The 24,961-nt window shown below is 38.5% G+C and overlaps 1 protein-coding gene across 1 annotated transcript in view; it reads right to left on the bottom strand.

The window, feature by feature from the left end:
• ITPR2 (inositol 1,4,5-trisphosphate receptor type 2) overlaps positions 1–24,961 on the bottom strand; it is a 527,197-nt gene that overhangs the window by 320,793 nt on the left and 181,443 nt on the right. Inside the window, exon 21 of the mRNA XM_060166697.1 lies at positions 24,403–24,553. Coding sequence (XP_060022680.1) covers positions 24,403–24,553 — 151 coding nt within the window. The remainder of the gene's footprint in view (positions 1–24,402; positions 24,554–24,961) is intronic.

Here is a 24,961-nt window from a genome sequence, read left to right as displayed (position 1 = left end):
TGTCTTTTATATTAACTCAACAACTAGAATTTGGATGTATGTATAAAGTATATTGAAATGGTGTGAAAAATGGAGTCATCTTCGTTAGGTAAAAGTACAGAGGAAAGAATTGCTTAGAAACAAAAGCAGATAGACTGTCCAGGTTCTTTCATTATATGATTGTATAGATATTTTTACTAATCCTAATTCCCTCAAGAGAAAAACCCCAAAGTAAGACAAGTACAGTAAATGCATACTAGAAATGGTAACTGGGAACGGGTTGAGCGTTCACTGCTTTATTTCTTTGATGGTTCCAGTGAGCCAAGTTTCCATTACCAATTCCAGAGACGTGAAAAGCAATAAGGAATTTACATAACACTAAAGCTGTGCTGACCGTGATTTAATTCTTCGTTATTCCAAAGTCATTTTACTGCCGGTAATCATACTATAGGCTTCAACAATCATTAAGAGTTATGTGGATTTATAGACAGTATAAGAGATTTAACAGAATCTTACATGATTGAAATTTACCTTACTTCCCTTGGTGTTTTATTTAAAGTCATCTTTATCTGTTACCTCTTTCTGTTAGAAATACTTTTCTCCTATGAACACATAAGAATAAAAAGGATAATCTGAATTTTCCAGTTGTTTAGATTTCAGATAGACACTTCTGAAATCTTCTAAACATTTATAAGAGATAATAGACATATTTGATAAGAGTTCTGTGAATAACTGTTCACAGCAATTTTCTCGTTTAGTGACTACCAAAGGCAGTTCTCAATGCTTTATAGTAATAGAAGCCAAAAAATGGATAACCCCAAAACCATTCTTATTTCCCTGAAACATATTTTTATAGTTGGACTTGGAAAAATGTATCTGCTGTTATTATAATTCATTTGAAACAGAATGATGTTAAACCATAAAGACATGTTTCAGGACATCTTCCTACTTCCCCTCCCTGCTCAGCAGCTCCTTATGAACTTTCACTTGCTGGAAAATGCCTACACTCTCTAGAACTAGAGTAGTTTTTTCTATTTTGAACATTCTCTGGAGCAGTGCTTCCTCCCAGCGGTTGGGGTCTGGGTTATAAAAGGACTTTTCTGATGCAAAAAACCCAAAAACATTAACACAAGATCAAAACCTTAGTTAAGCTAGTGATATAAGCAGAGTAATAGGGAACATGGTATCAATCTGGACTACAAGAAAGATCAAGATTTAACACCCTAGAAGACAATAAACAACCAGCATTCCCAGTTCAAAGTCAGATCACAGTATTTTGGAGAACTACATATCCAGTCCATGAACTACTTTTTTTTTTTTCCCAATGATATTTTATTTTTTTTATTTATTTTATTGAAATATAGTTGATTTACAATGTTGTGTTAGTTTCTGGTGTACAGCCAAGTGACTCTGTTATACATAAATATACATATTCTTTTTCATATTCTTTCCCATTATGGTTTATTACAGGATACTGAATATAGTTACCGGTGCTATACAGTAGGACCTTGTTGTTTATCCATTGTATATATAATAGTTTGCATCTACTAATCCCATCCCTCCCCTACCCTCCCTTCCCCTTGGCAACCACAAATCTGTTCTCTATGTCTGTTAGTCTGTTTCTGTTTCATAGATAAGTTCGTGTCATATTTTAGATTCTACGTATAAGTGATATCATATGGTATTTGTCTTTCTCTTTCTGACTTACTTCACTTAGTATGATAATCTCTAGGTCCATCCATGTTGATGCAAACAGCATTATTTCATTTTTTTATGGGTGAGTAGTATTCCATTGCATATATGTACCACATCTTCTTTATCCATTCAGGCAAACAGAGTTTTTAATCTATGAGCTGGAGCTGGCGGGAACTTGGTATTCGTCTGCCTGGAGGTCTCTTACCCAGATGGTCGCTTGGCTCACTCCCTCAAAATCCTTTCTGATTTCTGGTTTAATGTCCCCTCCTCAGATCTCTTCCGGCCACCCTCTCTAAAGAAGGATTGCCATCACTCTGGATCCTGCTTTACATTTCAGTCACGGCATTATCACTATCTCACACCATATTTTGTATTTGTTTATGTGGTTATTGTATCCTCCCTCAAAAAAGAACATAAACTCCATGAAGATATGGATTCTCTCTAGTTTTTGCTCTATCTCCAACACCAGGAATAGTGCCTGACATGTAGCAGCCATTCCATACATACTTGTTAGATTACTGCACAAGTAAAAACAAGTTGGATAAACAAACCAATTATTAAAAATGATAATTTGGGATTTCCCTGGTGGTGCAGTGGTTAAGAATCCACCTACCAAGGGACTTCCCTGGTGGAGCAGTGATTAAGAATCCACCTGCCAATGCAGGGGACATGGCTTCCATCCCTGGTCCAGGAAGATCCCACATGCCGTGGAGCAACGAAGCCCATGTGCCACCACTACTGAGCCTGTGCACCACAACTACTGAAGCCCGCATGCCTAGAGCCCATGCTCCCCAAGAGAAGCCACCACAGTGAGAAGCCTGCACAGCACAACGAAGCATAGTCCCCGCTTGCTGCAACTAGAGAAAGCCCGTGCGCAGCAACAAAGACCCAACGCAGCCAAAAATTAATTAATTAATTAATTAAAAAAAAAAAAAGAATCTGCCTGCCAATGCAGGGAACACAGGTTCGATACCTGGTCCACGAAGATCCCACATGCCGCGGGGCAACTGAGCCCATGCACCACAACTACTGAGCCTGAGTGCTAGAGCCCGGGAGCCACAACTACTGAGCCCACGCACCACAGCTAGTGAAGCCCATGTGCCTAGAACCCGTGCTCCACAACAAGAGAAGCCACCGTAATGAGAAGCCCATGCACTGCAACAAAGAGTAGCCCCCGCTCGCCGCAACTAGAGAAAACCCACACACAGCAACGAAGACCCAATGCAGTCAAAAAAATAATAATTATTTTTATAAGGCTTATATAAAATATTAGATATTAGTACACTAAGGGTAAGTTTCATCAAGGTGAGTTTTTGCTTGCTTTCTTTTATACTTTCTTAATTTTCTAATTTTTTCTAAAAGCATACATAATTTAATGTTACTTAAAAACGTATTTGTTAAAAAGAAAAACATACTTTCTCAATTTTCTAATTTTTTCTAAAAGCATATATAATTTAATGTTACTTAAAAACGTATTTGTTAAAAAGAAAAACAAAAAAATTTGTTAAAAAGAAAAAATAGATAACAATAAGATAAGGAAAATCATGGAATCTGACTTTATCAAGGGCATATCACATCCCATGTACTTTGCTAGGCCACATACACTGTTCACAGCAGGTAGGGAAGTGGGGAACCCATCTCATTTTACACGGCCGGAAAGTGGCAGAGCCTCAGATTCAGGTCAACTAATGTCAATGTGCATCTTTTCCCCACACCATGTTGCTTCACTAAAGGCTATCACCTTCCAAGTTTCCAAAGATTGTATACTAGAACTCAGAAACCTACCAAATGCAGAAAGAAAATATCCTAGTTAAAACTGTGTACTGAAAACGTAGAATTACTATTAATCATATCATGAATCTGCTCACACTATTCTCAAGTGATTTTATCCACCAGTTATTATTATATAATGAACCAACACTACTCGTGGCATTATGTTTATATGACACAATTTAATTTTAAGGGCAGCCCCTGTTCAGAAACTATTTATTAGGTAACCAATGTTCATCTGGCTCTTATATTAGGGATATCGAGGATGGGAGGACACAAGAGAAGTAGAGAGTTTATAATAGAGCTAAGAAAACAGAAATCATGTCTCCCCCCTCCCCAATTGAAGACCAAATACAAAGCAAATAAGATAGTAATAGTATAGCATGGACGGTATACAAAATTGCTTAGGATGTTTATTTTAATTGGGAAAATTATTTTAGGGTGAGGAGAGTGAAAGGCAGCTTCACTGAAGAGATACAATTTTGAACTAGGCTTTGAATGGTGTAAAGGATTTAGATTACTGTGATCTTTCTCAAATCACTTTGCCATCCGATGCTCAGAACCTTAATCCTAATAAAATAGGTCCCAATTTCTTGTGAGAATAAAATTATCTAATGTGTGCAAAAAAAAATGAAGAATGAAAAATACCATATAATTGTATTACCTCAAAATGAAAAATGGAGGACACATGCATGTTTTCACTACAGCCATGAAAAACAGCTCTTCTCTATTTCATTATGTTCTATTATAGTGGTCGCCACCTTAGTAATGAGCCTGTGGTCCATCACATAATCATAGCTCATTACCTCTTACACTATGACATGGTTGACACAAAATATCACCTCTAAAAGGAGAAGTCTTGCAGAGGAATGATTTGTAAAGAATACTCAATGGCCAGAGTAGATGATATGACACCTAATTTTCTTCATTCTGAATAAACACTCGTTGAACACAGTATGTTGATAAGCCATTTACAGACTCCAACTTTCCAAGACCTTAGAGACAGAACAGGGCTTCCCTGGTGGTGCAGTGGTTAAGAATCCGCCTGCCGATGCAGGGGACACAGGTTCAAGCCCTGGTCTGGGAAGATCCCAAATGCCATGGAGCAACTAAGCCCATGCGCCACAACTACTGAGTCTGCGCTCTAGAGCCCACAAGCCACAGCTACTGAAACCCACGTGCCTAGAGCCCGTGCTCCACAACAAAGAGAAGCCACTGCGATGAGAAGCCCGCGCACCGCAATGAAGAGTAGCCCCCATTCACTGCAACTAGGGAAAGCCTGTGCACAGCAGCAAAGACACAACGCAGCCAAAAATAAATAAAAATAAAATAAATACATTTATAAAAAAAAAGAAACAGAACAAAGCAAAACCTACTAGAAACATGTTACTAAAGTATAGTAATGTTATTAGCTGTCTTTTTCTGAATATCAAGTAGACTGCTTAGAGGGAAATTATTTCCCATCCCACACCCTAAAGAAGTGTTATTCAAAGGATAAATTGAAAAAGCAATTCATACAAAACACTGGTTAAGTCCTACATCTTATTTTGGATTTCATCACTGTCCAATACTGACAAAGTCATTTCAGTATTCCAAACCTCAAGATTTCATTTTAATTTGCCAAACTGATCTTTAATTCTTAACAGCTGCTAATGCAAGCAATAAGTGGACTTACATACTATTTTTATAATTGAGATGTAAATTAAATACAGTGCAATACGCAGATCTTAAATGAAAGATTTTAGTAGTTTGGACAAGAAGGACCCATATAAACCACAGGGTATCCAGATATTCAGACATTTCCGTTACCCCAGAAAGCTCTTTTGTGCCCTTTCCCAGTTATTGAGCTCTACATTCCCCCTCACCACCACCACCAAAAACAACCACTCCTCTGATATATCATACCATAGAGATATACACTGAATAGTGTACAGTTTCATAGGTATATGATTTTAGTTAACTGATTATGGCCAAACAGTACTATTAAATCAATCACTGTTAAAGTACACAAGGGCCTCTAGTTCCTTGCTGATCTGCTGTTGCCTCACCCACATAAGTATTTTTGTCAGTGACAGGTGAAGTCAGAAAGAGCATGTTTTGCAAATGCAAAGACAACATGAAACAATGAAGGATAACTAATATAGTAAATGACTCCATCAAATCCCAAAACTCCATGGACAGGTTGAAAACTAATGGATTAAAATCAATAAAACCAAGAGCTGGTTCTTTGAAATGGTAAGCAAAATTGACCAACCTCTGGCCAGGCTCACCAAGAAGAAAAGAGAGAGGACCCAAATAAACAAGATAAGAAATGAAAAAGGAGAAATCTCAGTTGACACTGCAGAAATCCAGAAAACCGTAAGAGAATACTATGAACAATTAATTATATGCCAACAAATTTGACAACCTAGAAGACATGGACAACTTTCTAGAAACATACAGCCCATCAAAACTGAATCAAGAAGAAATAGATGATAGGAACAGACCGATCACTAGAAGTGAAATAGAATCTGTAATTAAAAAAAAAAAAAAAAAACTCCCTACAAACAAAAGTCTAGGACCAGATGGCTTCACAGGCGAATTCTACCAAACATACAAAGAAGAACTTATACTGAGCCTTCTCAAATTCTTCCAAAAGATTGATGAGGAGGAAAGACTCCCAAAGATATTCTATGAAGCCACCATCACCCTGATACCAAAACCAGACAAAGACACCACCAAAAAAAGAAAACTAAAGGTCAGTATCTTTGATGAATATAGATGCAAAAATTCTCAACAAAATATTAGCAAACCGAATCCAGCAATACATAAAAAAGATCATAGGCCACGACCAAGTGGGATTCATCCCCAGTTCACAAGGAGGGTTCAATATGTGCAAATCAATCTATGCATTAACAAAAGAAAACTAATGGGTTAAATCCAACAAAGTAAAATCAAAATATAAAATGCCCTGCCATTTAGGTCCAAATAAAACGAACTCAAGTATGTGATGGGAAAATGTGATGTTAACAGAGCACAAACTAGAACTTTAGTTTCATTCAAGTTCAGTAGAAATCAATACTATGTCATCTTACCAAAAACACTCATTTTCATCTAGACTGTATTACAAAAGTAAAGTGTTTATTATGAATGAGAAAATGACTTTTCTTGCCATATCAGTGATCAAAAATATTAGAAACATAAGAGGAACTGTTAAAGAAACTGCTGGTGATGACACAGAGACGAGGAGATATTCAGGTGACATGCTGGCCATCTGCAAACATAGAAAGAACTGATATGTGAAAGTGAGGCTAGATTTCCACATGGCTCCAGGGAACAAAAGTAGGGCTGCTTGTTGGAAGTGAGAGGGAGGTATATTTAGGATAACCTAACAAAAGAGACAATATTTGGAGCTGCTGTAAATAAGAAAGGCCTACCTTTTGCAGCAGTAAAATCTTGGTCACTCAGGTGTTCCAAAAGATCCTAGATGACCATTTGCCACAGGTACTATGAAGATCTGAAGTTCATATAGACGATTTCTACAGTCCCTTTACGTGCTAACATTCTACAAATCTATGATTGGGTTCCAATAAGGTGCCTTAGTAGGTCACTGGTGGATGCTCTTGACCAGAAATTGAGGGAACTGAGGAACCTACCCCAGTGTATTAACACCTTGAGGCATTAGATTCTGAGGGTCAAACAATTGGATGAAATAACTGAGTAGAAAGAAGGTGAGGACAACCTGGTCCTCTTTAGTCATTCTCATTATTTGTGAGGTCATCTAGGTATTGATTCTGTCCTATTAACTCAATTTGGTAATGTCAGTAGCTCTTCCTGGCTGCCAGGAATCATTTACACCACTCCTACAGAACTCCAGAGGTTTTGGAGTCACTTTATAGCTTAGAGAATAAGAATAAACTCCACACTAAACTGCGGAAGGTGCTTCATCCATTGTGTGGCTGATACCTTTGGGAAACCAAAACCCAAAGTACTATAGACAGTGCCTTTGTTTCCAACACATCCCAGAGAAATACAGATGAACCTACAGAGTCTTCTGCCTCTACTGAGTTAAATTAATTACAAAGTATAACAAAAATATTTTTATGTATCATAAATTTATGTGAGAAACCCCTGACTGAGAGAACTAGAAGGCAGTTATAGAGTTGCTTCCTGACTTAGTGTAATATGGAAGTTATGCATGCATCATACCCATTAAATCCTCCTGAAATTTATGAACCTACACAGTTAGCAAGGGAATAGTTGAACCATATTATTCTGTTAAGATGGTGCACCAAACCTAAATGCTCACAGACGAATGGATTAAAAAGATGTGGTATATATATATTCAACCAAATACTACTCAGCCATAAAAAAAGAATGAAATAATGCCATTTGCATCAGTGTGGATGGACCTAGAGATTATCGTACTAAGTGAAGTAAGTCAGAAAGAGAAAGACAAACACCATATGATATCACTTACATGTGGAATCTAAAATATTATACAAATGAATTTATTTACAATACTGAAACAGACTCACAGACATAGAAAACAAACTTACGGTTACCAAAGGGGAAAGCCAGGGTTGGGGGAGGAGGGATAAATTAGGAGTTTGGGATTAGCAGATGCAAACTATTATATATAAAGCCGATAAACAACAAGTTCCTACTGTGTAGAACAAGGAACTAATTATATTCAATATCTACCTGTAATAAACCATAATGGAAAAGAATATAAAAAAGAATATATTACACATATGTGTGTGTGTGCGTGTGTATATACACATTTATAACTGAATCACTTTGCTGTACACCAGAAACTAACAAAACACTGTAAATCCGCTATACATCAATTATAAAAAAGAGATGGTGCAGAGATTGTGAAAAGGTATAACATTAATCACTAAAATTGTAGAAACAAAATACCAGGAAGTATTTTAACATGAACTGGCATTTGTCATGTTATCTCCCATTCATTGGAAGTTTTGAAAGCCAGATTAAATCTGAGATGTCATGATCTAGAAAATATCCTTATCATTCAAATACATATTTATATAAAACATGTAGGTTACATACATTCATCAAATGTATGTCACTCAGTAAATACTTCTGAAAGCCAAGTATGCATGTTATGTTAGGCATGGTACAAGTCAGCTATGGAAACAGAAACAGAATGCATTTTCATAGCTTTTCTCCCCACTTCTGGCTCTCTCAGTCAATAATTTTGAATCTTTATTATTGAATTTTCTAGGTAGTAATTCTAAGAGTCATGGAGCCTTTCATAAGTCTACTAGGAAAAACAGACATAAAAAATTTCAACACTAACAAAAAAAAGTCACCAACATACATTTGGAATATTAGGGTCTCTATTTTTGTCCTTCAAATGCATGTTTATATAAGGCATGGCACATACATTCATCCTAGTGATAAGCGAGTTATGAAAGTATATATGAAATACAGAAGTAGCTCATAGCAAAGTGTCCTGGAGGATAAAATTGTTTCGTATTACTGGGGAAACAGCAAGAGACAGAACTAGAGACGTCTAATGCAGATTATGAAGACCTGTGGGCACCAACTTAGGGAACTGGGTTGTTACTCTCTAAGAGATGATGATAACTAGTAAGAGGTAGAGGATGTGATTCAGAAGGATCCTTATGTGGGAATGTGGAGAAAAAGCCAAAAACAGCGTCAGGGAGACCAGCAGGGAGTGAAAAGGAACATCCAACTTCAAGATATTTAAGTGGTAACAGTTTTAAGACTTGTGTTTCAAACTTTGCTTCTGAGACAATCCCAACAACGGTTCACGAAGGCGAGATTCTTGGCTTAAATTTTTTTTTTGGATCTGACTTGTGAAGTCACCTCAAGTTAAATCAAAACTCTTTAATAAACACCCACTGTTTCGTGTTAAACTTTCTTGGGAAACTTGGAAAAAGTAGAAAGCAGAGTCCCTGCAGATGAAGAAGTCATCTGTACAGAAAGTAGTGTAACAGCCGAAAGCACATCCGCGGCAGGGCTTTTGGTTTTTGTGAAGAACTAGAGAAAAAGAAAAAGAAAAAGAAAGCTGAATTCAAAATGTGGCTCAGCAAGCTACGGGCTGTATGGTCTCAGGGCAAGTGTTTACCCTCTGTAAGAGCACATTTCCTGGGCACAGTGTGCCCACAATACCTACTTGCTGCATTGTGACAAGGATTTCAGATAAAAATATGCAAGATTTTGATGTGTGCTAGGCGTTAAATATAAATAATAGATTCCCTTCTGAAGTAATCCTCTGTCAAATGTGTGGCCTAGCAAATGGTGGACACTCACTATTAACTATATAATAGACATATTACATAGTTATTCTCTGCCTATTTTTTTACCTTCATTTGATTTTTGAAAGGGACATGATCTAGCGTAGATCATGTGTTTGAGAACCTCTTGATATAGAGAGAGAAGACTAGGCCCAGAGGGGGAAAACAAGTCCTCCCAGGCACCATTGATAACTAAGAGAAAACCTGACAGTTATAGGCACTTTTTCTAAAACTTCTAAAAGCTTAAGGAGGAAAAAAATATATAACAAAAGTGTAAAAGACATTATACATTAAGCCAGAAAGGACTTAGAGGTGCAGTCAGCACAGCACAAAGCTGGTGAGAGAACCAGACTCAGAAGATCAGAATATCACAGAAATCTTCCTTCACATCCGAAGAAAAGGATTCCATAAAACACCTGCTGCCCGGAGTAGATTTCTGATGCCAGTGATTCTGGGGCATTTGGAAGTAGGTAGCCTCTAGAAATTTTTTTCATCTCTAGAACTTTGCTGTGCATTTAAATGTCTTAATGTTGTTTTTATTTGTCTCCCTAATCTCTATCTTCTATAAGATCTGAATCATTTTTATTTTTCTTCCTAATCTGTTATTTCCTATGAGATCTTAATCTTGACCTACAGTTTTTCCAGTCTTGGTACTTTTCTGGAAAATATCTGTAGTGGATGCTGTGATGGTCCTGCCCAGATTCCCTTTCAGGAAGGAAGGACTATTGCCTCAGCTGCTAGCAGTGCCACTTGGGGGACAGCCCTCAAAAGTCAGCCCTCTGGGGACTGGCTGGTCTGAAAACAGCTGCCTCAAGCAAGACCACAACCCCATTCCAGGGCAGCCCACGGGGCCATAAAAACTCAGCCCCCTCACTCCAATGAGAGAGAACTCTGAAAGGACACCCCAACTTCACACCACCCAGAGGCTCCCCACTAAGACCACAACACAACCCAATTTCTCGCTTGGCCCAGGCCTGCTTATTTCGCTTCCATTCCACCAGTGTTGATGCTAAGAGCTCTCCCTAATAAGCCTCCGGCGTGCTCATCTCTGTTCAGAGTCTGCTTCCTGGGGAACACAACCTGCACTAAGGACCTCCAGAGATCCTGGGCAGTTGTTGTCAGGAGACGAATCTCAAGGCATGATGAGAACACACTCATCTGACACAGGGCACGCACACAGAGGACAAGAGAAACCTATCACTGTGGACAGGATTGCACACGTGTCCCGGCCGCCTCTTTGAGGCTCCAGCTCCCTCTACTAGAAGCATATGATGTGAATGGGGAGAAGGTGTAGGCAGAAGGGAGAAGAAGCTGATGGGAGCAGGCAGGTGTGAGGAACGAGACCCAGAGTGGATGAGACAGATCTGCCTGAAGGCGAGGGACAGGCTGGAAGCAGAGATGAGGCAGGACCATCAAAAAGAAGCATCGCGAGGGGCGGAATGGTGGTGGGAAAAATTAAGTCCAGAAGTCCAGGAAAGAGATGTTCAGATGATGACTGGTCACTGTGGCATCTTCCTCCGGCAAGCCAACCTGCCTGACACTTCTGAGCACTGTGAGCTGTGCTGTGAACTTATGTCGTTTATACCGACCTGGAAGGAGCTCAGTCTGATGAAACATTGACAGGAGCTGAAGGGACATTAGAGAGAGTCCTTAAAATGAAGCTGCCTGGACCTTTGCTACCTGCTGTTCGGTGATGGTCACTGTACTAAACCTCATTTCTGTTCTTTCTCATCCTCCAACTCCACATATACACGTCCTCGGAGTCCCAACTTGCACACAGGTAAGCCTTTCTTGCTTGCTTACTTGCTTTTTTTTTTTTTTTTTTTTTTGCGGTACGCGGGACTCTCACTGCTGTGGCCTCTCCCGTTGAGGAGCACAGGCTCCGGACACGCAGGCTCAGCGGCCATGGCTCACAGGCCCAGCCGCTCCGCGGCCTGTGGGATCTTCCCAGACCGGGGCACGAACCTGCGTCCCCTGCATCGGCAGGCGGACTCTCAACCACTGCGCCACCGGGGAAGCCCTTGCTTGATTTTTTTGATACACTCGATATTTTAAGTGAACTAAGGCTCCCGGTTTCAAGGCATTGTAGCTGGTGTCTTTACAAAGAGCAATCACAGCTCTTAACCAGCAGTCATGCTTCATGGATATCTGCTAAAAGGAGTCTTTTGCAACACACATTAAAAAGAATACCATTGAGTGAGCGAATGAGAATCACATACTAATCTTCGAAGAATCACAGCTTTGAACTGAAAGAGACCGTAAAGATCACATTTAGATTAACCTCCTGATTTTATAAAGGAAGAAACTATTTTCTGGCAGACTTTTTGCTGCAAATATTTTTCTCCTTTCCCACCCATAGAACACTATTAAAAAATGTTTCTGCTCCACCTTCCATCTCAATTTCCCTTCTCCTTTTAAAAAGCAACTATGCTGCCAGGAAAAGCATTTCAAGGTGGATCATGTGAAGTCCCAGCCAAGGCAAAAAAAAAAAAAAGTTAAATTGAAGAAGCAGCTGGTTCTTTGCCACTAGATGGGGAGTTAGCACGCCCTCATTCTCCTCCCCCGATCTTCTGGGGCAAAGGGTACTACTGGACATTTGTGTATCCAAGGTGCCTCTACTACCCTCCCTCCTTACGTGAGTCACCAGAGCAGCTGGAATCCTTTTAGGGCGGGAGGATAATTTCAGGCTGCTGTGGTTACCTGTATTTTATTCTCTAAGACCAAAGGCACTTCAGCTCCCACCCTGAAACCTCAAAGGAAAGGAGAGCCTAAAAGTAAATGGAATTTCCATCGATTTTTTTTTGGTGATTTCCCTTCTTCAATATTATAACATATATGCCAAAAAAAGAGATTATCTGGTTACCGACTGGGAACAGGCCGACCTTTCAGGGCTTGACTACAGAAACTCCCAAGAACTTGGAGCTGTGAAAAAGCAAAATGGTAGAAGATGAAAAGAAACTATTCGGCTCTTATTTGACCTTTTGGCAGTTTTCTGATCTATTGTCTTTTCAAACTGCGGTGAGTTCAAGGGTTGGGGGGCAATTGTGAGAAGAAATGACAGTGGTGACCTAGACACCCGAATGAGCCCAAGTCTTACTCAATGGTTAGACTTTATTGCTCCATTTTGGAGGTTTAAATTTGAACCCCAGTTCCATTCAAACAACAAACAGATACATGAAAGGATATTGACAGGATAACTAAACAACAAATTAGACTTAAGCTATTTCCAGACTGTGTCAAGTTCTATACCCTGCTCAAATGGAGATGATACTCTCACCTTTCCGAGTTAACACGTTATGTTGCTCTTAGGAGAATGTATAAGTACGATTCACATTTGTCCCAACCATTTAAATGACTCTCTAGTAGAACAAAATACACCCACGCACCTGCAATAAGTGATCTTAATTAATCACATTAGTATAGGCATACCTCAGAAATACTGCAGGTTCAGTTCCAGACCACCACGGCAAATCATATCGCAGTAAAAATGAGTCTCAGGAAGATTTTTTGGTTTCCCAGTGCATATAAAAGTTATGTTTACACCATGGTTTAGCCTATTAAGTGTACAACAGCATTATGTGTAAAAAAAAAAATGTATACACCTTAACTTAGAAAATATTTTAATGCTAAAAATTGCTCACCAACTGGATTGTTTATTTTCTTTTAGCATCAAAGAAGGTCAGTGTCTACCCATGTTCAAACATTGCACGACATGCCTGTCCTAATAACAGTTGAGTCTTTCCACAGAGTGTATTCAAAATAACATGTCATTTGATAAATTCATAAATGTAAGAATAAATGAATGAAATTACCTTAATCATAAAAAAAAATGCTAACCATCATCTGAGCCCTCACGGAATTACGATCTGTTGGCTGGTGGAGGCTCTTGCCTCAGTGTTGATGGCTGCTGACTGATCAGGGTGGGGCTTGGTGGTAGTTCAGGTGGTCACGGCAGTTTCTCAAAATAAGACAATAATGAAGTCTGCTGCATCGATCTTCTTTTCATGAACAATTTCTCTGTAGCTGTTTGACAGTATTTTAACCACAGTAGAACTTCTTTCAAATGTGGAGTCAATCCTCTCAAACCCTGCCACTGCTTTACCAACTCAGTTTATATAATATTCTAAATCCTTTGTTGTCATCCCAACAATCTTCACAGCATCTTCACCAGGAGCAGATTCCATCTCAAGAAACCACTTTCTTCTCTCATAAGAAACAACTCATCAATTGTTCAAGTTTTAACTTGAGATTATAGCAATTCAGTGACATCTTCAGGCTCCACTTCTAATTCTAGTTCTCTTGCTACTTATACCACATCTGCAGTTACTTCCTCCACTGAAGTTTTGAACCCCTCACAGTCATCCCTGAGGGCTGGAATCAACTTCTTCCAAACTCCTGTTAATGTTGATATTTTGACCTCTTCTCATGAATCACAAATGTTCTTAATGACATCTAGAATAAGAAGTCTTTCCAGAAGGTTTTCTATTTACTCTGCCCAGGTCCATCAGAAGAATCACTACCTAAGGCAGCTATAGTCTTATAAAATGTATTTCTTAAATAATAAGACTTGAAAGTCAAAATTATTCCCTGATCCATGGGCTGCAGAATGGATGCTGTGTTAGCAGGCAGGGAAACAACATTAATCTGGTTGTATGTCTCCATCAGAGCTCTTGCGTGACCAGGTGCACTGTCAATGAGCAGTAATATTTTGGAAGAAATCTTTTCGTCTGAGCAGTAGGTTTCAACAGTGGGCTTAAAGTATTCAGTAAACCATGTTGTAAGCAGATGTGCTGTCATCCAGGATTTGTTGTTGCGCTTCTAGAGCACAGGCAAAGTAGAGTTAGCATAATTCTGAAGGGCCCTAGGATTTTCAGAAGGGTAAATGAGAACTGGCTTCAACTCAGTCACCAGCTGCTTTAGCCCGCAATAAGAGTTAGCCTGTCTTTTGAAGCTTTGAAGACAGGCATTGACTTCTCCTCTCTAGCTATGGAAGTCCTAGATGGCAACTTCTTCAAATAGAAGGCTGCTTTGTCTACACTGAAAATCTGTTGTTTAGTGTAGCCACCTTCATGAATTATCTGAGCTAGGTCTTCTGGATAATTTGCTACAGCTTCTACCTTAGCACTTGCTGCTTAACCTTGCACTTCAATGTTATGGACATGGTTTCTTCCCTTAAACCCCATGAGCCAACCTCTGCTAGCTTCAAACTTTTCTCCTGCGGTTTCCTCACCTCTCTCAGCCTTCAGAGAATTGAAGACAGTTAGGGTTTTGCTCTGGATTAGGCTTTGGCTTAAAGAAATGTTGTGGCTGCTTTGATCTTCTCTCCAGATCACTACAATTTTCTCCATATCAGCAATAAGGCTGTTTCCCTTTCTTACCATTCATATGTTCACTGGAGTAGCACTTTTAACTTCCTTCAAGAACCTTCCTTTTGCATTCACTGCTTGGCTAACTGGTGCAAGAGGCCTAGCTTTTAGTGTATCTTGGCTTTCAACATGCCTTCCTCACTAAGCTTAATCATTTCTAGCTTCTGATGTAAAGTGAGAGCCGTGCAACTCTTCCTTTCACTTGAACACATAGAGGCCACTGTATGGTTATTAACTGGTCTAATTTCAATATTGATGTGTCTCAGGGAATAGGGGTGACCAAGGAGAGAAGGAGAGACGGGGAACGGCAGGTTGGTGGAGCGGTCAGAACACAACATTTATTGATTAAGTTGGCCGGCTTATGTGGACATGGCTAGTGGTGGCCAAAAACAATTACAAGAGCAACATCAAAGATCACAGATTATCATGACAAACATATTAATAATGAAAATGTTTGAAATATTCTGAGAATTACCAAAATGTGACACAGAGACACGAAGTGAACAAATGCTGTTGGGAAAATGACTCCAGCAGACTTGCTGGACTCAGGGGTGACACAAACCTTCCGTTTGTAAAAAATGCAATACCTGTGAAACGCAATAAAGCTAAGTGCAATAAAAGAAGGTATGCCTGTAGTAGTATCAATCCTTGATTGTGTATCCTTCAGCAAGCATAAAGAGAGACGCATAATTTTTTAAATGAAATGTACTTTCACAAATATATTGACAATATCCAGTTTATCAGCCTGTATATGGCATTTGCTTTTAACTTCTAAACATGACAAAGAAGAGCACTGCTTGACATAACCCTTCGATTCGAAAGATCAATTACACTGAATGGTGCCTGTGAATTCTAAATCACTGAGAGTAAATGACAGGTATCAGGCAAAGCACACTGAACAACATAGCCTGCTGGGAGTGAATACACTTGTTTGAAAACAGTATTTCTTTTCTTAAGTGAGTACATAGTGAATGAAAAGTTGACAGTTGATAGCTCTGAAGTCGAGAATCTTCTGCCTCACTACAGTAAAGGCCAGGGCAGTGCCAACTCCTTTTGTCTCCGTGTGAGTGTGCCTGGATAATTTTCTGAATGGACCACCTCTAGGGCACGAAAATGAGAAGCTGCTTCTGAACCTATCAATTTCTGCTGAGCATGCCAACTAAAAAGCCACCGTGACGGTGAATAGACACAACCTGGGAGCTACACTCAGACTCCCAACCAGCTCTAGGATGAGGACAACTCCCAGTGACGTGAAGGGCTGCACTGTAACCAAGGACCCAGAAGAGGAAAACTTCTGTAATTGCCACTTTCCAAGGCAGCCATCCCCATTGCCTCAAACACGAATCACTGGCATCTAAGCCTACAGGATTTCCCAGAAAAACATATGAATGCTGTGTGCACACCCTATTTAAGACAGGCGCCACTGGAATTGAACTCCGGGAACCGTAAACCTTCACCTTCTCCACACACTTCTCTCTTCTTCTGCTCCCCTGGGTCTGACCTGCCAAACAATGACCAGACACATTTCTCTGAATGTCCAACCCCAACTGTGCTGGAGCAGAATTCTTAAGTGGTAAGTCGATCAAAAGGATAAAAAAAGACATAGTTCTATTGCACAGAATTTTCCAGACACAGTATGAGAAAAGAAAGCTGTTATCATTTACTTGAAAGAGCTGGCCTGTCCAGCAACAGTGCTTATAAAATTACCTCCTATTTTTAAAAAATTGTATTTTGCAAATGACTACCAATAAAAATAAAGTTTCACTAAAATTAAGAAAATATAATCAAACACTTTTAATATACAAGAGCCAAGATGGTGCTACACCGGGTATTATACTGTGGCAATATTGCTACAGCTCCCTGACTCGTCCTTTAGAATAACAATTCTTTTTTCTCCAGGTACTTCCTGTAATCTGGGATTTCCTCTCTGGCATCAGCCTCAGTCTCACCCTCTACCACAGGAATTTTTCCCAGGCCTGACAATCCTGTCTCCACATATGGAAATTCCAGAAATGTGTTGTCTCTTGCTTCTTTTGCTAAGAATTTATAGAGTCTAATAGGGCTTTTTTAGGAATTTATAGCTTAAGAGAACTGAGCTATAATAACACATCTCCTAGAAGAGTTGCAAGATAATGATGTAAGTTTGAAATGTCATCTTACATATAATAAATCATTTTCTTACTTGGCTAATTATTTAAGTCATTAATTTTTCTGTTTTGAAATACTTTCGAATTTATGGAAAGAGTTACAAGAATAGTACAAAGAACATCATAACACCCTCTGCCCACATTTATCAGATTCACAAATTCTGCCACATTTACATCCTCTCTCTCTCTCTACACACACACACACACACACACACACACAATCTTTCCTGCACTCTTTGAGAGTTAGTTCCAAACATCATGACCTTTTTAACTCTCAATTCTTCAGCACGTATTTGCTAAAAACAAGTACATTCTCTCACATAACTACAGTACAGTACAATTATAAAATTCAGGAAATCTGATACAACACTACAACCTAATGTACAATCCATATTCAAATTTTACCAATTGTGCCAATAATGTCTTCTGTAGATAATAATTTTCCTGATCCAAAACCACATATTATATGTAGTTGTCATGTCTCTTTTATCTCCTTTATTCTGAAACAGTTTCTCAAACTTTATCTTTCATAACACTGACATTTTCGAAATGTTCAAGCCAGTTGTTCTATAAAATACCCCCCTCAATTTGTACCTGTCTGATATTTCTTCATAATTAGATGGTGATTATGAATTTTTGTCAGGAATACTAAATAGACAATGTTGTGCCCTTCTCAGGACGTCACATCTAGAGGCACATGATGTTGCTTTGTCCCTACTTTATTATTTTTTATTTTAAAAATTTATTTTCAACTCTTTATTTTGTTTACTTACCTTAAAGAATACCTATAAGACGGAGCCCCTACAGAAGTGTTAACTTCAAAAAAATTTACGGACCAAAATTCTAACCTCAGTAACAATTTTTCTAAAATATTAGTTCATCAGACTAATAAATAATTGAGTGGTGCAAAAGATAGGAAGACTAATTCCTTGCACTTTAATTCTTCGCAATGCTACTGACTTACTCACGAATCTTACGCAAATTAATTAATCTCCCTGATTATGGTTTTCTATATTGGTACTTTTTACAAAACAGTGTGGAATCCAGGCACAATTCCATTACATTCGCATATTGGCAATATTTATGAGCAAACAATGTATCCCTGCGAGGTACATTCTTTCTTTTCTGTTTTATGTAATGTAAATAAAGCCACATATTCACTTTTTCAGATGTACCTCAAGGCAACATTGACAAAAAGTATAGTACTTTTTTTTTTTGTCTTGCAAGTATAGTTATGCTCCAAAGAAATCTAAAGAGTGTTTTACTATAAAAGCATTGTCCTCCCATATGTATGCAAGAGAATGATATTAAATAAACATTTAGTGCTAGTAAAAGCAAAAATGATTCCTTGAGAAGGGCTTTTAGAGTTGAGAGAAATGAAGAAAGCTCATTCTAACAAATTCTCTCAGAGGTATCTTGTGTAGTATAACCATCACTGTTATCAAATCGTGCTTAACAACAAACTATATTTTCTCACAGTTTACATTATGTATCCAATAATAGGAATGTATAAAAGAAATAATTTACCCTCTGATTTGCAAATATCAAGAGAAGGGATCTTAAACTATAGTCCTTAAATTCAAATTAATTTCAATGCCCCAAGAACCAGAATAACAGATTTCTAGGGTATTTACTACTAAACATATTCTTTCAAATGCCAAAAATCTAGGCAAAATCCACAAACCCTTTCCACAGATTAGGAAAATGCCTTTCCCCAAATAAAGAGACACCATTCTACACACCACACGAGTCGAGTGTCAAAAGGAAGAGGCCTCTGAGCCTCGGTTCATGCAGGACACATACAGGCATTTCTTACAGCACAGCAAGAAGTTTCTTAGAGAATTATAATGGGCTGATAAAAACTATCATGAATCCCCATTTATACTGGAATAGAATTATGGTGTTTTATATTTAATTAATGGAGTAACACTGTGTGTCATGGTTAAGCACAAGTCGCTCTACATGGAAAGTAGTCCATGGAAAACCACTCAGCACATACAGTCCTCGATGAACAGCAGCTATCTAGGAAATATATCATATAAGCCAACAAACAATTACAATTACTTTTCATTTGGCCTCCAAGACAACGTATTCTCCTGGTTTTCCTCTTTACTCACTGGTTCTCTGTCCCAGACTCTTTTGCAGGGGCCTGCTCTATCTTGGTGTTCAATGTTGGTGCAACCAGGATTCAGTCTTTAGATGTTATTTCTTCCCAATCAACAATCACTCCTTAAGTGATCATATTCATGTCTCCTATGCACCAATTCTCACATTCATATTTCTACCCTGACAATACCCTAAGTTCATCCACATATCCAACTGTCACCATAACATCCCCAACTGGATGCCTAACAGTCATTTCCCACCTGATGTGCCCAAACAGAAATCCCGATTGTCCCTACAACCCTACTTATCCACTAGTCTTTCTCACCTCAATAAATAGCACCACATTCACCCAACTGCTTTCAAAACCCAGGAATAATCTTTGACTCTCTTCTTTCTTTCCCATTTCACATCCAAGTCCTATGAGTCAGGACAGTACCATTCCAAATTCATCCACTTCTACCACTTCTATTCTAGTCCAACACCATCTTCCCATCCTGCCATAGCCTCCTTTCTATGGTCTTTCTAACATTTATGTCCACATACATGTTCACTACTGTCCACTCAGCAGCCAAAGTTATCAAATCATACTGATCCCTTCTCAAAACCCTCTGAAGTTGCCCATCAAACTCAGAGCACAATTCAAATTCAAGGGTCTACAAATCTCTACAGTCTGAGCTTCCCCGGCCTTTTCTCCTGTATTCTCCCTTCCCTCACTTTGCCTCAGCCAAAATGGCCTTCCTGCTGTTCCTCACACATAACAAGCTGACTCTGCCTCAGGGCTGTCTTCCTTGATGCATGTAGGTCTCTGCTCAGACATCAGAGAGGTTGTTCAATGCAAACAAAAACTAGCTAGAAATGCAAACCAAAACTACAGTAAGGTATCACCTCACACCAGTCAGAATGGCCATCATCATAAAGTCTACATATAATAAATGCTGGAGAGGGTGTGGAGAAAAGGGAACCCTCCTGCACTGCTGGTGGGAATGTAAATTGATACAGCCACTATGGAGAACAGTATGGAAGTTCCTTAAAAAACTAAGAATAGAACTACCATATGATCCTGCAATCCCATTCCTCGGCATATATCCAGAGAAAACCATAATTCAAAAAGATACATGCACCCCAATGTTCATAGCAGCACTATTTACAACAGCCAGACATGGAAGCAACCTAAATGTCCAGCAACAGATGACTGGATAAAGAAGATATGGTACATATATACAAGGGAATATTACTCAGACATAAAAAAGAATGTAATATTGCCATTTGCAGCAACATGGATGGACCTAGAAATTATCATACTAAGTGAAGTAAGTCAGGCAAAGGCAAATATCATATGATATCACTTATATGTGGAATCTTAAAAATGATACAAATCAACTTATATACAAACAGAAATAGTTACAGATGTAGAAAATAAACTTATGGTTACCAGGGAGTAAGGGGAGAAGGGATAAATTGTTAGATTAGGATTGACATATACACATTACTATATATAAAATAGACAACCAACAAGGTCCTACTATACACCACAAGGAACTATATTCAATATTTCACAATAAACTATAAGGGAAAAGAATCTGAAAAAAATAGATATATATGTATGTATAATGGAAACACTTTGCTGTACACCTGAAACTAACACAACATTGTAAATCAACTATACTTCAATTGAAAAAAAATCTACTCTAGCTAAAAATAACTGCCCCTCCCTTCTCCATCATGCTCCATATTGTCCTACTTGATTTTTGTCCATAGTATTATCCAATGTAATAGTGTATATTCATTTGTTTATTATCTGACTGTCTCCCCCAATAGGGAGAGGTGAGGGATTATGCCTATTTATTAATTGTCTGTCCCCCCTAGGGCTAAGGACTCTATCTTGTTCATCATTTTTTTTTCCAGTGTCTAGAATAAGGTCTGGCATGCAATAGTTGCTCAATAAATTCTTATTGAAAAATTAATCGTTCTCAGAGAGTTGAAAGAATGATTAAGGTATCCAGAGGTGAATGGAGTTCATGAGAAAATATGAGAATTATAAAATATTGAAAAGAGTAGAAAACGTGTCTTAGAGGGCAGACACACACAGGACAGTGGAGATTACGTACAAGACATCAGCAAATTTTCAGAGGAATAAAATACTCTGTAGGGTATAACTCTGAAAGCAGACTATAAGCACTGAGAACAAAACTCGAAATCAATTTCTAAGTTTTTAAAGAACAGTCTGGTGTAAAGTAAACTGGGTATCGTAAAAAGCATCATACCAGGAAGCACCTTTCCTTTCCTTTTTTCTCCATTTGCTTTCATAGTGCCTCCCTGTCCCCCTCACCACTCTGTCTGAATATATACTATATATAATAGTTTCATTTTTCTATGTCTTAAGTCTTGGAGATTACCATCCTACATAACTTCACCATGTAGAATTCAGGTTATCTTTTAGTTACAGAATGTTTTCTTGGATTGGAATTTTAAATCTCAGGTCTGTTCCATTGTTTTGCTTTTCTTTTTCAGGGACTCCAATTATTCATATGATGGCCCTTCTTTGCCTTTCTTCCATTTCAACCACTTTCTCACTGACCATTTTTACTTGTTTCTTTAAATCCTTAACATTCTCATCACTGTTCTCCTGCCTTTCTTCAATGGTGCTTACTATACTTTCATTCAAATGTATTCTTCCTTTGATACCTTGTAATTCGATCTTTTATTTCTAAAAATAATAATAATAAAGTCTTTTTCTTTTCTGAGTCCAATCAACTTTCATTTCATTTCCCACTGGTTTGTGTTGGTCCATTTCTAACCTTAGTTCTTGGATTTATGATTCAAGGTGTATTTCATACATTCATGTTTCATGTTTGAAGATATTTAATTCAGTTTAGAGTATCATTGACAATTTTCTTCTCTTTCATGGTTGATGTTCAGAGAGAAATTTCCATCAACTGAAATGTTTTGATCTTACAGTCCTTTCATAGAGATGAAGATTGATTACATTTCTGCATTTCATGGACAAGGTGACAACATGAGCTGGTTTACAAGATCTTCAGTTCAGGAGCACCCTCTTCTGTCTGAGTCATGAAGTGCAGTTTCTTTAAAGTCTGGTTTTTGTTGGGGGGCAGTGGAGGAAGTTATATTTCCTTCAATTTTTTTTTAATAGATCGTTATTGGAGTATAATTGCTTCACAATACTGTGTTGGTTTCTTTTATCTGGTATTCTAGATTTCCCCATCTTGTTTCTTTTTGCCTTCACCAACAAGACTCCAAAGGGTGCCTCTTCCTTACTTTTAACCTTGTTCATCCCTAGAAGCATTGCTTTTCCACAACTGCTACCTGTGTACTTTCAAGTTCCTTCCTCCTTACTCAGTGCTCTTGTCTACCTGGAATCTCTTTCAATATTTTATTTTCACCCTTAGGATAGACAGACTTTCTTTTTCTAAGGGTGGTTTTCTTTTTTCTTTTCTTTTTTTTTTTTTTTTTGGCCACACCATGCAGCTGGATGGATCTTAGCTCCCTGACCAGGGATTGAACCTAGGCCCCCGGAAGTGGAAGCAAGAAGTCCTAACCACTGGACCACCAAGGAATTCTAAGGGTGATTTTCGTACAATCCCTTCCTGTCTCTTCCACATGGTTTTTCCAGAACTCCCTAACTGTCCACAGAGGTTCTCAGTAGGAACAGTGAGACAGTGCCACTAAAAACTGATGTTGCTTTTCCACTTATAATAACTGAAGTTCAGACTGTCCTCTGTTCTCTAGTTCTGCTGAAGGTGAGGGATTTATGGGGTATAATTTGCTTTTTATTGGTCTGTACAGATTTTTGGCAGATGTAGAAGGAATTGAGATTTAGGCATCACAATTAATTACTTCAGCTACTTGTTCGTTTATCATTCCTAGTCATATATTTCTTCCCTATGTCCGAAGTTAGATTTCTGGCTTTACTGTTTAATCCTGTAGTGGATACTATAGTGGATACATTATGCTCCACCCGCATCGCCTCTTAGAGCTGAGGTATCTATTTCCTCAGTTGCTGGGCATGATGACTGCTGTCTTCTCGAAGCCGTGCTTCCCACTAAGAGTGACCCTTGTCCAGGGGGATTGCCTTACCCAAAGCTACACACCCCCTCTGTGATGAAGCCAGCAGTCAAGGCTGGCTAATGCGAGGATATAAAGCTCAGGCCCTTTGCCTTAATTTGTGACCACTTTGAAGGGCCAACTCAGCTCCAGAGCTCCCTGTAGGATCAGCAATGACCTCAATTGTAACCTCACTGTGGCTCAGCTTCTCTGTCTGCCCAATCCTACCTTCCCCACTTCCTTACAGCTGTATACCTTAAATGCACTCTTCAATATACATTCTGCAAACAATTCTATACCACACGGTATTTTCAGAGCATCCTACTTAAAGACAATCACCATCTGAAAAAAATTTTATTGAGTTATGAGATGGGCACTGTTATAAGTGCTTTGAATATGTTGTACACATTCACTTAATTCTCACATGGAGACTGTGAGGAAGATACTGTTATTTTCAACATCATATCTCAGATAAGAAAAGAAACTCTTGGAGAAGATAAGTACCTTGCCTAAGTTAATAAATGGTCAAGGCAGGATTTGAACATAGGCACTCTGACTCAAAAGCACATGCTCTCTTGCCCACTTTACTGTACTGCCTCTTATGCTAGCCTTGCACTCTCTGCTTCTCTGGTGTGACCCTGAGTGTGCCCATTCTCTGCATTTTTTATGCCATGCTATGAAGCGTAGCCAGCACATGACACACACCACGATGATCACAAGTATTAAGATTTTTTAACACATAATACTTCACTAGTGGATTGACCTTAACATGAGCTGCTGAAGGTGGAATTCATTGATCTTATGAAGTTGTCTTTTAAAGCTTTTCATTAAAAACAGAGAAGAATGTTTGTATATCCAGCCTCTGGTCACTCAGTCCTATCGCAGGATGACATTCCATTTGCACACATATATTAGCAGGTACATGTTAACAACCACTTCTCTATAGATTTGTTTTCTATCTCACCTCAAAGAAATACCAAAAAGATTATAACTTTTCTCCAAAGTTCTTACCTCCATCTTGAAATTTGCTTAATCTTTCAAAATACGATGACATGGGGGCCTGAACGATGTCAAGGATAGCCAGAAGTGTTCTTGTTAGCCTTAATAATTCACTGAAACTATAAAATCCAAAGTATATAAGATTCCGAGCCAAGTGGACCACCTTAATTTTAAAAAGGCGGGGAGAAGGTGAAAAAGAAAAGAAAAACATTAGGAACGGAAATTAGCATTGACTTTTTATTATCTAAGTTAGTGCAGGTATTTCTAACCTTTCTAATTCTTTAATACCTAGAAATTGAAATACCTGTGAAAGCAACCACTGAACTCCAATTTAGTCAAGTTTAGAATTAAATCCAAATAAGACCAGTTCATCAACCCCATCAAAGGCCCATGTGACAAGAAGATGAGGTATCTTGTCAACAGCCAGCAAGGAAGGGACAAGACAAGATTTTAGTTGTATCAGGGTGGTTAAAAGAGGTTTACATTAGAATGATTTACCTCTTATTTAAACATTAACTTACGTCAGTAGGATACCACTTAATAAATAGTTACTTTAATGAATTACTTTAAT

Source organism: Lagenorhynchus albirostris, chromosome 11 (genome assembly GCF_949774975.1).
Source record: "Lagenorhynchus albirostris chromosome 11, mLagAlb1.1, whole genome shotgun sequence".
NCBI classification, from domain to species: Eukaryota; Metazoa; Chordata; class Mammalia; order Artiodactyla; family Delphinidae; genus Lagenorhynchus; species Lagenorhynchus albirostris.
Note: the sequence above shows the minus strand (reverse complement) of the source record. Positions and strands in the feature narration are given on the sequence as shown.